Source organism: Pteropus vampyrus, unplaced genomic scaffold (genome assembly GCF_000151845.1).
Source record: "Pteropus vampyrus isolate Shadow unplaced genomic scaffold, Pvam_2.0 Scaffold134, whole genome shotgun sequence".
Lineage (NCBI taxonomy): Eukaryota > Metazoa > Chordata > Mammalia > Chiroptera > Pteropodidae > Pteropus > Pteropus vampyrus.
Genome location: NW_011888915.1, coordinates 683,016 through 696,738, shown reverse-complemented (window position 1 = coordinate 696,738; position 13,723 = coordinate 683,016). Strand labels below are relative to the sequence as shown.

The following is a 13,723-nucleotide window of genomic DNA, read 5'->3' as shown; positions in this document are numbered from 1 at the left end:
AAGGAAAAGGAGAGGAAGGTGTGGGAGAGGGAAAAGTATAAAACCTCTGAGACACAGGAGTGGGAGGCTGGGGGATTCCCCAGACAGGGGCTCAGGCTGGACCAGATGCAGAGAACAATGGGCCTCTCAAGGCTGGAGAGCCGGAAGGAAAGAGGGAGGGAGGCCACACGGTCAGGCCAGGGAGGTCCTGGTGCTTCAGGAGCCAAGGGCATGGGCACCCCCATGGATCCGTGTAGGCAGGGACTGCCCCAGGGCCAGTGCAAGAGCCAGAGGCATCCACAAGTTTGGGAGGAGCTGTGCAGATCATAACACGGCTAACAATAACGTCATTGCCTGTGACTCTGGGCCAGCCCGTCACTCGTCATTTCATTTCATCCTCACGATTTCCTGCTGAGAGGGCTACTATTCTTATTCCCATTCACACTCCACAAAGGAGGTGGTGGAGACACAGAGAGGCTCGGTGACTTGTCCCACATGACCCAGCTGGTAAGCTGCGGAGTCACAATTTGAACCCAAGCAGTTTGGCTCTGATGGCTACTTTCTTAATTACAGCTGCTTCCCATGACACAAAAAATGGGTGATCAGGACAGAGTCAAGATTAAAGGTAGATGAGTACAGGAAAAAGATCAGAATGGGATAGGAATAATGCGGAAACACTGGAGACAGAGCATGAATTGCTCAGGAGTGGCCTCAGGCCTGTGCAGCAAGCAGGAGCTCAGGCTCTTGCTCACTTGGCCATACAGGGGCTCCATTTCCCTCAGCAGCCACCTTGCTGCGTGGACAGCACCTTCCCCATCTGGCCTGTCCCTGGAGCCCCAGCCTCATCTTCCTCAGCAGCAGGCCACTGAGCTTCACAGGAAATGCTCTCTCCCTAATTGGCATTGAAACTCACAGCCCTCCCTTTTCCTGTAGGTGGGGTTTCCATAGGAAAAAGCTGCTTCTCTGTTTCTCCAGCCACCAACTGTTTGGAAGTCAGCTCCCCACATCCTGCTCTACTGCGTCAAGTCCCTCTTGGACCGGCTCTTGTCCATCATTGGCTGGAGTGGACCGACGGGTGCCCCTGCACAGGGTCTGCCCTGGCGATCTTACTTTACCAATACTGGGACCTCTCAGATCTCTTCAGATGAAGATGGCCTTCCCTGAAAATCCCGCTAGTTCCATCATTATCTAATTATGGGACAAGGCTGTGTCAGCAGGTCTGGGGGCAGGAGAACAGGGCTAATCAAGCCCCCCAGGAAACACTGGAGGACTTCTCAGCCTTCGAAGAACTCTAGCAGTTTCTGAAACTCACCCATTCTGGCGGTAAGCATGATGCGCCCTCTGCAGCTTCTGCTGGGGCTTCTGGGGGTAGGTGGCTACATGTTCCTTTCAGGGGATGGTCAGGAGGTGGCCACTCTCACTGTGAATTACCAAGTGTCGGAGGAAGTGCCGTCTGGCACGGTGATAGGGAAGCTGTCCCAGGCACTGGGCTGGGAGGAGAGGACTGGGCAAGCGGAGGCTGCCTTCCAGGTCTTGCAGCTGCCTCAGGCGCTCCCCATCCAGGTGGACTCTGAGGATGGCCTACTCAGCACGGGGAGGCGACTGGACCGAGAGCAGCTTTGTCGGCACCGGGACCCCTGCCTGGTTTCCTTTGATGTGCTTGCCCCAGGGGATCTGGCTCTGATCCACGTGGAGATCCAGGTGCTGGACATCAATGACCACCAGCCACAGTTTCCCAAAGGCAAGCAGGAGCTGGAAATCTCCGAGAGTGCCTCTCTGCGCACCCGGATCCCCCTGGACAGAGCTCTCGACCCGGACACTGGCCCCAACACCCTGCATTCTTACTCCCTGTCGCCCAGTGAGCACTTCACCCTGGATGTCATCGTGGGGCCCGATGAAACTAAACACGCGGAACTTGTGGTGGTGAAGGAGCTGGACCGGGAAATCCACTCGTTTTTTGATCTGGTGTTAACTGCCTATGACAGGGGGAACCCTCCCAAGTCGGGTACCAGCTTGATCAAAGTCAACGTCCTAGACTCCAACGACAACAGCCCCATGTTTGCTGAGAGCTCATTGGCACTAGAAATCCAAGAAGATGCTGCACCTGGTACTCTCCTCATAAACTTGACCGCCACAGACCCTGACCAAGGCCCCAACGGGGAGGTGGAGTTCTTCCTCAGTAAGCACGTGCCTCCAGAGGTGCTGGACACCTTCAGCATTGATGCCAAAACGGGTCAGGTGATTCTGCGTCAACCCTTAGACTATGAGAAGAATCCTGCCTATGAGGTAGATGTCCAGGCAAGAGACCTGGGTCCCAACCCCATCCCAGCCCATTGCAAAGTTCTTATCAAGGTTCTAGATGTCAATGACAATGCCCCAAGCATCCACATCACATGGGCCTCCCAGCCATCACTGGTGTCAGAAGCTCTTCCCAAGGACAGTTTCATCGCTCTTGTCGTGGCGAATGACTTGGACTCAGGAAACAATGGTCTGGTCCACTGTTGGCTGAGCCAAGAGCTGGGCCACTTCAGGCTGAAAAGGACCAATGGCAACACATACATGCTGCTAACCAATGCCACGCTGGACAGAGAGCAGTGGCCCAAATATACCCTCACTCTGCTGGCCCAAGACCAAGGACCCCAGCCCTTATCAGCCAAGGAACAGCTCAGCATTCAGATCAGTGATGCCAACGACAACGCACCTGTGTTTGAGAAGAGCAGGTATGAGGTCTCCACTAGGGAAAACAACCTACCCTCTCTTCACCTCATTACCATCAGGGCTCGTGATGCAGACTTGGGCGTTAATGGACAAATCTCATACCGCATCCAGGACTCTCCAGTTTCTTACTTGGTAGCTATTGACTCAGACACAGGAGAAGTCACTGCTCAGAGGTCACTGGACTATGAACAGATGGCTGGCTTTGAGTTTCAGGTGATTGCAGAGGACAGGGGGCAGCCCCAGCTCACTTCTAGCATCTCTGTGTGGGTCACCCTCCTGGATGCCAATGATAATGCCCCAGAGGTGATTCATCCCACACTCAACGATGGAAAAGCCAGCCTCTCAGTGCTTGTAAATGCCTCCACAGGCCACCTTCTGGTGCCCATTGAGACTCCTAATGGCTTGGGTCCAGCGGGCACTGACATACCACAGGTGGCCACCCACATCTCTCAGCCATTCCTTTTGGTGACTTTTGTAGCAAGAGACGCAGACTCAGGGGCAAATGGAGAGGTCCTCTACAGCATTCGGCATGGGAATGAAGCCCGCCTCTTTGTCCTCGGCCCCCACCTGGGTCAGTTGTTCATCAACATCACAAATGCCAGCAGCCTCATTGGGAGTGAGTGGGAGCTCGAGATAGTGGTAGAGGACCGTGGCAGCCCTTCCTTGCATACTCGAGCCCTGTTGAAGGTCTTGTTCGTCACCAGCGTGGACCACTTGAGGGACTCAATACGTGAGCCTGGGGCCCTGAGCACCTCGGTGCTGACAGTAATTTGTCTGGTTGTCCTGCTGGCCATCTTTGGGTTGATCTTGGCTCTGATCATGTCTATCTGCCGGACAGAGAAGAAGGACAATAGAGCCTACAACTGTCGGGAGGCTGAGTCCACCTACCGCCACCAGCCCAAGAGGCCCCAGAAACAAATTCAGAAGGCGGACATCCACCTTGTGCCTGTGCTCAGGGGCCAGGCAAATGAGCCCGGTGAAGTTGGGCAGCCTCCCAAGGATGTGGGCAAGGAAGCGATGATGGAAGCAGGTTGGGATCCCTGCCTGCAGGCCCCCTTTCACCTCACACCGACCCTGTACAGGACCCTGCGGAACCAAGGCAACCAGGGAGTGCTGGCCGAGAGCCCAGAGGTGCTGCAGGAAACTGTCAACCTCCTTTTCAACCATCCCAGGCAGAGGAATGCCTCCCGGGAGAACCTGAACCTTCCCGAGCCCCAGCCTGCTTTGGGCCAGCTCCGCTCAAGGCCCCTGAAGGTTGCAGGCAGCCCCACATGGAAGCTGCCTGGAGACCAGGGTAGCGAGGAGGCCCCGCTGAGCCCACCGGCCTCCTCAGCAACTCTGAGGCGGCAGCGGAATCTCAATGGCAAAGTGGCCCCTGAGAAAGAGTCAGGCCCCCGTCAGATTCTGCGGAGCCTGGTCCGGCTGTCTGTGGCTGCCTTCGCAGAGAGGAACCCCGTAGAGGAGCTCACTGTGGATTCTCCTCCTGTTCAGGTACCTCAGCGTGGGCAGCTCTTGCTCTGGTCACCCCTGGACCACTACCAACAGCATCAAACATTGCTTTTCCCCTCACCAATCCTCACTTTCATTCCTTAGGCTCACTGGGCACTTTATGCTGCATTAAGTACAGTGGTTCAGGGAATAGTTAAGGGTCAACAGAATTTAGCTGTGTGACCCTGGACAAATTATTTGCTGTCTCTGAGCCTTAGTTTTCCCACCTTTAAAATAGGAATGATGGTGAGAGCACCTGCCTTGCAGAGTTGTCCTGAGGATTTGACCAGTTAATTCCTATAAAGTACTTACTCAGGAAGCCTGGCACAACTAGACACACAGCAAAGGTAGTGTAAGAATATAAGCTTTGGTCTATGGCCAAGCTACCCTGAACATGCCTGATCTTGTCTGATCTCAGAAGCTAGGCAGGGTTGGGCCTGGTTAGTACTTGAATGGGAGAACATCTAGGAAGACCAGGTGCTATAAGCGAGAGGAGGGGAGAGAGAGAATATAAGCTTTGAAGAAAGGCTGCCTGGGTTCGAATCCTGACTCAACCTCTTCTGAGCTGTGAACCGCAGGAAAGTTCCTCGGCTTCTCTGTGGAAGATGTCCATATTAATGGCACCCATCTCCTAAGTCTGCTTGGAAATGAAATGAGTGCACTTAAAGCCTCTAGAATAGTGTTTGGCACATAGATGGCATTCAGTAAATGATTATAACTTCTGCAAAGCTCTTCACTATCTCCACCTGGGCAACCTCCTTATGAAGCAGGCTGGCATAGGCATCATTGCTCCCAGGCTCAGGGGCTGCATTTGACTTGCTTGAAACTCCAGAGCCTGTTGGCTGTATCTACAGGATGAGGCAGTGGAAACAATCTTAGAACTTAGGAGTTAGGCAGATCTGGGTTCAAATTTCCACGCAGCCACAAGGAGCTGGGAAACCTTTAGCAAGTCCTTTAACATCAGAGCCTCGTTTTCTTTATCTATAAAATGGGGATTATGATGCCAACGTACCCCGTGTCTATCTCCCAGGGGTTTGAAGATTAAATGGGATGATGAACAGCAGTGTCTAGAGACTCAGGATTTACTAGACACAAATGAGAAACATTTTCATACCCATATCCACTCCTCTGCACCTCAGATAATTTTCCCTATGCCGGGCTGCCCATCAAAGGTGCACTTCTTTTGGGCCAGGCCATTAGCTGAGGTCTCCTATGGAGCAAGGACACAGTTTCCTTCTCCCCCTCTCCCCAGGAAGCTACCTGGAGAGGGCTCAGCCACTTTCTTAGGAATCTTGCCCTGGGCTCTGTGCAGCCCCAGAGGTTGCCCAGAGCCCTTCATTCATTCATTCATTCATTCATTCATTTCTTTCATTCTTTTCTCTCTCTCTCTCTCTCTCTCTCTCTCTCTCTCTCTCTCTCTCTCTCATCAAATGCTTATTGAATGAGCTCTTTGTGCCAAACACTGTGCTAGTTGTTGGTAAACAGAGACTGCAGAGAGCAGGCACTGTAGGTGACTCCTCCAGGGTGATGAAAAGAAGTATGGCCATTTGGGATCAATTTGGGGGTAAGAGGCAGCTTGCCTAATGCTCATGTCTTTCCGGCAGCACAGTGCCACAGTGGAGTCAGATCCAAGTTCAAATTCCAGCCCTACCACTAATTGCTGTGTAGCCTCTGTGAGCCTCAGGTTTCACATCTGCAAAATGGGTGTTACAATATCTCTTCCCTTGGGTTATTATAAGAATTGAATGAGATTATATACAATGTGAGTTATTAAGTGTTTGTCATAAGCTCTACTAATAAGTGATTTATATACTTTTACTCATTTAATCCTTATAATCACAAACATCATATGACCTGGGTCTCATTATTATTCCCTTTTTTACCGCTGAGGAAACTGAGACTCAGAATGCTTAAGTAATTCCTCAAAGCTTCACAGATAGAAACTGGTACAAGCGCAGATATAGGATTTGAACCCAGAGTCTGGGCTCTAACTGTGAAGTGACCCTGAATGACAGCACTCAGCTCAGGGAATGGCACTTAGGGAATGTCCCTGAAATGTAAGCTGTCATAGGGAAAACTGTGGCAGGTGCCTTAGGAGGTGGGGGATCTGCCCTGAGGCAGGCAATGGAACCCTGACCCTTCCAAGTCACACTGAAACCCCAGTCATAGCCACCTCCCCTTCCAACTCTCCTGCTGGGCTGCAGGGGTGGAATGGGCCTTCTCTGGGAGGAGTGGGGGTGGGCTCAGCAGGCAGAGGCAATACTTTTTAGAGGAACAACCCAAGCTTTAGCATTTGTGGAGCATTTTAAACTTTCAAACCACCTAATTAATCCTGACAACCCAGTGAAGAAGGCTGGTCAGGTATTTCTAGCACCACCTTAGAGATGAGGAAACTATGGTCTGAGTAGGTCTAAAAACCTGCCTGACATTACACAAGCTAGAAATGACCTTGAACTAGAACTCAGCCTCCTAAGCCTTGGTCTGTTGCCTTCTCCTCATAAGGCCTTGCAGGGTCTAGCCCTGCCATTTTGCCCAGCTTTGCCCTATTCTCCATCCATCTCCTCCGGCCTGTCAGCGCATAGTGCCTTCTGTCTGGAATACCTTTTATCTCTCGCCCAGACCCTCACCCGCTTTCCACTTGCCAAACTCCTGTGGAGCTTTGGGGTTCTGCAGTAAGTGCCTGACATGTAGTATGAACTCAATAAACATTTACAGAAATAAACAAACCAGCCCCCCCCATTCCACCCCATAACCCCACTACAACACCCTGTAGTGAACGCTGTGTCTTGTCTTCCGTGGTAGACTGTGAGCTCCCTCGGGGCAGGCGTTGGTCCCCATTCTCATTCTTATTCCCATAGTGAGAATGGGGCCTGGCATAAACAAGCACTTATGAAATACTTGCCAAATGAAAGGATGAATAAATGAATGATTAAATGACACAATTTTTTTGCCTTCTCTACAACATAGTCTTACATCTGGATGACAAAAATTGGCTGATTGCTTGAATACTGCTGAAGGGGGAAAATAACTTTTTAAGATAATCCTTATCAAAGTAATAATGAATTTATGGTCAGGAAATGCCTTTTTCACTCCCCTCCCCATGGATACCTCCAGGAACAGGTCACTTGGGGGGGAATGAGAGTAAAGGCCTGGGCCCAGGGGCTCCCTGATCTCTCCTTCAGACACCCAGGTGGCGAAGCAGGGAAACTGCCTGCACAGGTCCCTAGCTCTGTCACTGTTCACCATCCACCATCCCCCATCTGATCGCACAAACATCTGAAGCTGGAGGAAAGACTATAAAAAGAAAGCACCGGCATTGAGGGAAACATCCGGCAAGGAAGTGTGCTGGGTCGGAATTGTGTAGAGTCAACAGATTTTTCCTGTCTTGTAGCAAATCTCCCAGCTGCTGTCCTTGCTGCACCAGGGCCAATTCCAGCCCAAACCAAACCACCGGGGAAATAAGTATTCGGCCAAGCCCAGTGGCGGCAGGTAAGTGCACGTAGCCCCCATAGGCTTCTCCAGCCCCCTGACAGGCCTCCCCTCACTCCTGCAGTCTCTGTGACAGTGAGCACATCCCAAACTCTTGCTCTCCTAGGAGAGTACAGTGGACAGCATCCACTCCCTCACCCCAGGCCACTTGGTTCTGGAGCAACTGTATTTAGAGTATTTACAGGACAGAGTCACTAAGGAAATGACTTCATCCCGGAGGCTCAGACTATCTGTCCCCTGATTGCAGAGGTGCTGAGCTACAGGCTTTAAATCTGTAACTTTCATCTTTCTCTCTCTTGACCCTTAACCGTAATATGATGGCCCTTGGCTAAGAACATGGGTATGTGGGTGTATTCCTTTGGGCTGTCTTAGAATTAAAGAGACCTCAAGAGAACATCTAATCTAACTCCTTGCTACAGATGGAGAAACTGAGGCTCTAAGTAGTTTGATCCACCCCAGCTATGTAAACTTGATTAAGTCAAATAAATCTCAAGGCCTTGGTTTCTCATCTATAAAATGAAGGTCACCACACTTCCTTGTAGTGATGGGGTAGGATTTAATCATCAAATGTAGTCTAAGCCCATAGCCCAGTGCCTGGCATATAGTAGGTACACAAGCAATGCTAAGTCCTTTCTTCTTAAAGTGACTTTGCTCGGGGTCCTATAGCCAGTGAGTGCTAAAGCTGGGACCAGCTCTCAGGGCGCCTGACTCCTGGTTCAGTGCTCTTGCCATAACAACTTTTAGTTTTTTGGGTTTTTGTTTGTTTGTTTGTTTGTTTTTGGGTTTTTTGTTTTTTGTTTTTTTTTTTGCAAATCTAGTGAGAGGTAGTATAGAGCAGCAGTGAATACTCAAGAGTCACATCGGCCTAAATCTGAATTCTTGCGTTATCACTTAATCCATGGGGACCTTAGGCAAGCTACATAATCTCCACAAGTCTTAGTTTTCTCATTTGTAAAATGATAACGAGAAAACCTGTTATTACAGATGTGAAGGGTTTGATGAGAAGGTACATATACCCTGCAAAGCATAGTACATAAGGCCTGACTTTTTCAAAATAATTGTTCAGTAACATGAACTGTTGTGAGAATTACTTGCAAACTTTCCACCTCCCTGCTGATCCCTTCGTAGCAACAGAAATGGCCACAGAAAAAAAGCAGAAAATTCCCCAGGCCTTAAAGCCCCTCAGGAAGACTTTCTATACGCTGGGATGAGGCACCAGGCCTGTCCCCACATGCCAAGCAGTCCCAGGAACTGGGCTCCCTGAGGTGATAAGAAGGGTCTATGGAAGGGGAGGGGCCAGAGTGGAGACAGCTGGAGACAGGGTAGTAGGTTCTGAGCAGCTTTTGGATGCCTCTCCTCAGCTGCATTCTCTATCAACCTGCTGCTCTTCTGGTCTCGGATTTGGCCTCAAATAGGGAGGAGGAAACATTCAGTCCACAAAGTATTAATTACCTACTGTTCAAGGTTCTGTTCTGAGCACTGGTGGGAGAACAGGGAATGAGATGACCAAAAATCCCTGCCCTCATTGGAGCTCATACTCTGATGGAGGAAAGGGTGGGTGGGTGGGTAAATGGATGGATGGGTGGATGCATGACTGCATTGGATCATCCAAAGTTACTAAACTCCTACTTTGTGCCAGGCAATGTGAAGGAATGAGAGGAACAATGGTGAGGAATCACATCAATGCATTCATTGACACTTCTGTTTGCTAAGTGCTTACGACATGCCAGGCACTGTGCTAAGCTCTTTACATACAATGTCTCATTTTACCCTCATTATGCCCCATGAGGTGGGAAACAGCCTCAGAGTAGATAGGAGGGCTGGGATCAAGTAACACAGGTGGTCTGGCTCCGAAGGCTAAACCGTGTGTATGCAGTTCCCTATGTAGATAAATGAATGCTGGCATGAATGGAAGAATGTTCATGAGCAGGAATGAATCTATATGTGAATTTCCTCACTTGTGGGCTGGACTGGTTTCCTCTGCAGGAGTGCAATCCCAGACACAGATGGCCCAGGTGCCAGGACCGGTGGCCAGGCAGAACCAGACCAGGAAGAAGGACCCTTGGACCCTGAAGAGGACCTCTCTGTGAAGCAGCTGCTAGAAGAAGAGCTGTCAAGCCTCTTGGACCCCCACACAGGTAGGGACTGCCCAGGGTCAACCTCCTTCTGACCCCACCATCTCCTCCTATGCCTAAGCTTCTGATTTCTTCTCCAATTCACTACAGGGAAACACAGCCATTCTGTTTCTAGGGAGGAAGATCAGCAACATTTGACTTGCCTGGAGCTTCAATAGGTCTTTGTTTAAAGACCAAATTCTACTTCGGTTATTCATTTTACAAATCATCATAAGAATAGTAAACAATTACTGAGCTCTTGGTGTGTGCCAAGTATGGGAAGCATCTTATACACATTCGCTCAGCTAAGCTTCCAAACAGTTCTTGGAGGTAGATATTATAAGCTCCAATTTAGAGATAAGCAAACTGAGGATCAGAGAGGTAACATACATAGTCTTCTCAGAGTAACCTAGTTGATTAGTCATCAAAGGGAACCCCACCTAGGCCTTCCTGTCATCAAGACACTTCCCCTTACCTCCTAAACCACTCCTTTCAATTTCTTTAGTGAGTTTAAATACTCTTTTACCCTGAGAGCTGAGTTAACGCTTTAATATGTTAACATTTCTAACTGAAACAAAAAGAATTTTTTCTAGAGAAACTATTGGACAACAGATATAAAACGTGAACTTTAATTCCTGAATCTGCTAGCTGCACTCCCGCTGTGGACACTGCTAACAGCCATAGCTCCAACCATCCCTAAGCTGTGGTTTTGTTTCTGTAGTTAAGAATCTGTTTCTCATCTAGACACATCCTATGTGCTCCATCTGGCTGCAAACAGACTGAAGGCATGGCAGGCACTTCCTTTTCCTTGGTTAAAAAAAAAATATGGCTAACGTTTATTAAGGACTTTCTATGTGCTGTTCCCTATTCTAAGTGCCTCGTGAGAAACTCTTTTGAGATAGGGACTATTCATTCTCCTCTGAGGCACAGAGGTGTTTAATAATTTTCCCAAGATCGTGTAGCCAATGGTTATTAACATAGGCAGTTTGGCTCAAAATTAAGTAAAATTAAATCTAATTAAAATTAAGTGCATGTAAAATGAAAAATTCAGTTCCTCAGTCATATACCAGTCACACTTAAAGTGCTCAATAGCCACGTGTGGTTAATGGATATCACTTTGGACAGCAAATATATAGAAAGTTTTATAGGGCAGTGCTGTCTAGAATGTAGAATTGTGAGGTCCAATATAGCTGCTACTAGCCGCATGTGAAAATGGTTAGTCTCAATTGAGATGTGTTATAAATATAAAATACACTCCAGATTTTGAACACTCAGTATGAAAAAAAGAATGTATAATAGCTCGTTAATAATTTTTAAAATTAACTATGTGATAAAATGATAGAGTATAAAATATTTTACAAATTAATTTCACTTTTTTTAACTTTTTTAATGTGGCTAGAAAATTTAAAATAATCTCTGTGACTTGCATTCTGCCTGTTGGGCAGCTCTGGGCTGGACCATGTGGGCTCATTTCCCACGTGGTCTTGCTTCCTCACAGCACAGAAAGCAAGGAACACAGGGGGACCAGAAAGTGGACCAGAAGGGGGACGAAGAGGGCGGCAGGGAAAGAAAGCCTGAGCGGCTCACAAGGTTGGACTGTGATGGGGCTACTGGTGAGTGAGCCTGACACTGGGGTCTTGGCTGCATCACCTGAGGACGTGATGACAATATTTTATTGGTTGCATGAGCTTGCTGAATGCTCACAGCAACACAACAAAATGAGTACTGCTATTTCATCACTTTATGACAGAAAAAGAAGGCTCAGAGAGGTTGCGCAATTTTCCCAAGGTCACACTGCTCATAAGCAGCAAAGCAGGGAGATCAAAACCAGGTCGATGCAGTGCCCACCTGCCACAGAGTGAATTCACCATCGCTTTTTAGCCATTCTTATACACCAGTGGTTTTCTCATTCCAAGCTTCATTCCTCCTGAAGCTCTCTGGCCATGTACAAGGAAAGGCCTAACTCTGTAATACCAAAAGAGTTCCAACCTTATTATCCCAGAGTCTCAGGAAACTAAGCCTTACATTTCCCAAATGACCAGGGTTAATATTTATGTTCATTCAATCATTTGATAAACATTCGCTAAGTCCCAGGTGTGGGCTGGACCAATTGGGAAGGGGCTTGACTCTGCTTCAGAGTCTACATAGTCCCTGAATGACAAGGCAAGACTGGGACTCATTTATATCAATATAAACAACAATTAGCTGTATTTTAAAATAACTTTTCCAAATATCACAAGCAATATTTAGTTAATGTGGAAAATGTAGATAAAAAGAAAATAAATCACTCTGCCCAGGGTAATTTCACTTAACACTTTGACATATCTCCTTCTAGTCTTTTATTCTATGCAGATTTTAAAGCAGCTCACCTTAACCAAACATTAAATACATGTTAAAGTAGGTGTTGTGCCTTTTGCTTTTCTTTTTAAAGACAGTTTCTTAAAGACATTCTTTCCTCTGCTTGGCCTTCACCATCAGGCCTGGGACTAGTTTTTGAGGCAAGATTTTCTGTGAAAGAAATGGGGAAGAGGTATGGTGGTGGCATTGGAGATCTAGGGTTCAGCTTTTTACTGCCTCTCTTCATTTCCTGGGACAGCCCTTAGAGAGCCAGCCCCTTCCCAGCCTGCCTATAGGCCAAGGTTTCCCACAGCTTGAGAGATGAAGGTTGAGCAATTGGCACAGGGCCAGGTGGTAACAGTGCAGACCTCAGCAGGTCTGGGAATTCCAGAAGCTACAGGTGGGCACCTGGAACACCCAAGGGAAAGGAGGGCCAGCTCTTCAGAGAGTACAAGGGCAGTGCAGTCACAGGGGGCTTCAAAGTCATCATACCTGGGGTTATATCTGAGTTCGGCTGCCTAGTAGACATGTGACTTAACTTCTAGGAACTTTAGTTTCCTCATTCATAAAATGGAATAATACTGTTGACTTCAAAGGATTGTTTGGAGGTTAAATGAGATAATTATGTAAATTGCTTGGCACAAAAGTACTTAATAAGTGGTCACTATTATGCATAAGATCAGAAGGCAGCACCAAGCCAGAAACGCCAGCCTCCACTCAGAAAAGAGATTTCCCCACCATCCTCAGCTAGTGGTGCATCTAGCTGCAAGGAATGGGTAAAAGACCCCTAGACCTGAAACACTCCACCAACCCAGACATGCTTTAGAAATAGGCCAGCTTCTAATTCTAGGCCTTCTTCCTGCTCCTCACTCAGCTCACGTGACACTTCAGTCGCCGCCTTCCTGCCCAGCGAGCTTCCCGGTCAGGGCCTCTTCCTTCCTGTCCCCCTCTGGCTACCCCATCTGTTCCCCACCATTTCCCTTCCCTTCTTTGTCCAGTGCCCTTGCCCTGCCCACACCCCTCCCTCACCCTCCCAGCCCTTCCGTGGGCTTGGCCCTTACTGTATCCCCTTCTCCCCATGCAGGCTTGTCCCTGGACCGACTGAGCACCCCCGACCCAGCCTGGATGGCCAGACTCTCTTTACCCCTCACCACCAATTACCGTGACAATGTATTCTCCCCGGATGCTGCAGCCTTGGAGGAGCCAAAGACCTTCCAGACATTTGGCAAGGGGTCAGGGCCAGAGTTGAGCCCGACGGGCACTCGTCTGGCCAGCACCTTCCTCTCAGAGATGAGCTCGCTGTTGGAGATGCTGCTGGAGCAGCGTGCCAGCGTGCCCGTGGAGGCTGCCTCCGAGGTGCTGCGCCGACTCTCCGTCTGCGGGAGGACCCTCAGTCTAGACCTGGCCACCAGCGGGGCCTCAGGCACCGAAGTCCAGGGGTGTCCAGGTGGAAAGAAAGGGGCCAAAAGCAGGACCAGCAGCAGCAGCAGCAGGGGCCTGTGGATCCAGGAACCAGGGGCCCTGGGAGATGTTAGGGAGCCCAAGCCCTGAGGATCCTGGGATATAAGTGGGTTTCTAAAGTCTTTGAACTCACTGAC

The 13,723-nt window shown here is 49.0% G+C and overlaps 1 protein-coding gene and 1 pseudogene across 1 annotated transcript; both read left to right on the top strand.

The window, feature by feature from the left end:
* The first annotated feature begins 668 nt into the window (after positions 1-668).
* PCDH12 (protocadherin 12) lies at positions 669-13,676 on the top strand. The gene is made up of 4 exons (XM_011367436.1): positions 669-4,188; positions 7,577-7,674; positions 9,661-9,812; positions 13,210-13,676. The coding sequence occupies exons 1-4, from the start codon at positions 1,309-1,311 to the stop codon at positions 13,674-13,676; spliced, it is 3,597 nt and encodes a 1,198-aa protein (XP_011365738.1). The 5' UTR covers positions 669-1,308.
* On the top strand, positions 4,556-4,674 carry LOC111744408 (annotated as a pseudogene).
* Positions 13,677-13,723: the final 47 nt, after the last annotated feature.

Bases quoted from the DNA above. Each gene is read 5' to 3' on its own strand.
- PCDH12 (XM_011367436.1), top strand. From the start codon at position 1,309: ATGATGCGCCCTCTGCAGCTTCTGCTGGGGCTTCTGGGGGTAGGTGGC. The intron at 7,675-9,660 runs GTAAGTGCACGT...TTTCCTCTGCAG, and splicing joins GCCAAGCCCAGTGGCGGCAG to GAGTGCAATCCCAGACACAG. The intron at 9,813-13,209 runs GTAGGGACTGCC...CTCCCCATGCAG, and splicing joins CCTCTTGGACCCCCACACAG to GCTTGTCCCTGGACCGACTG.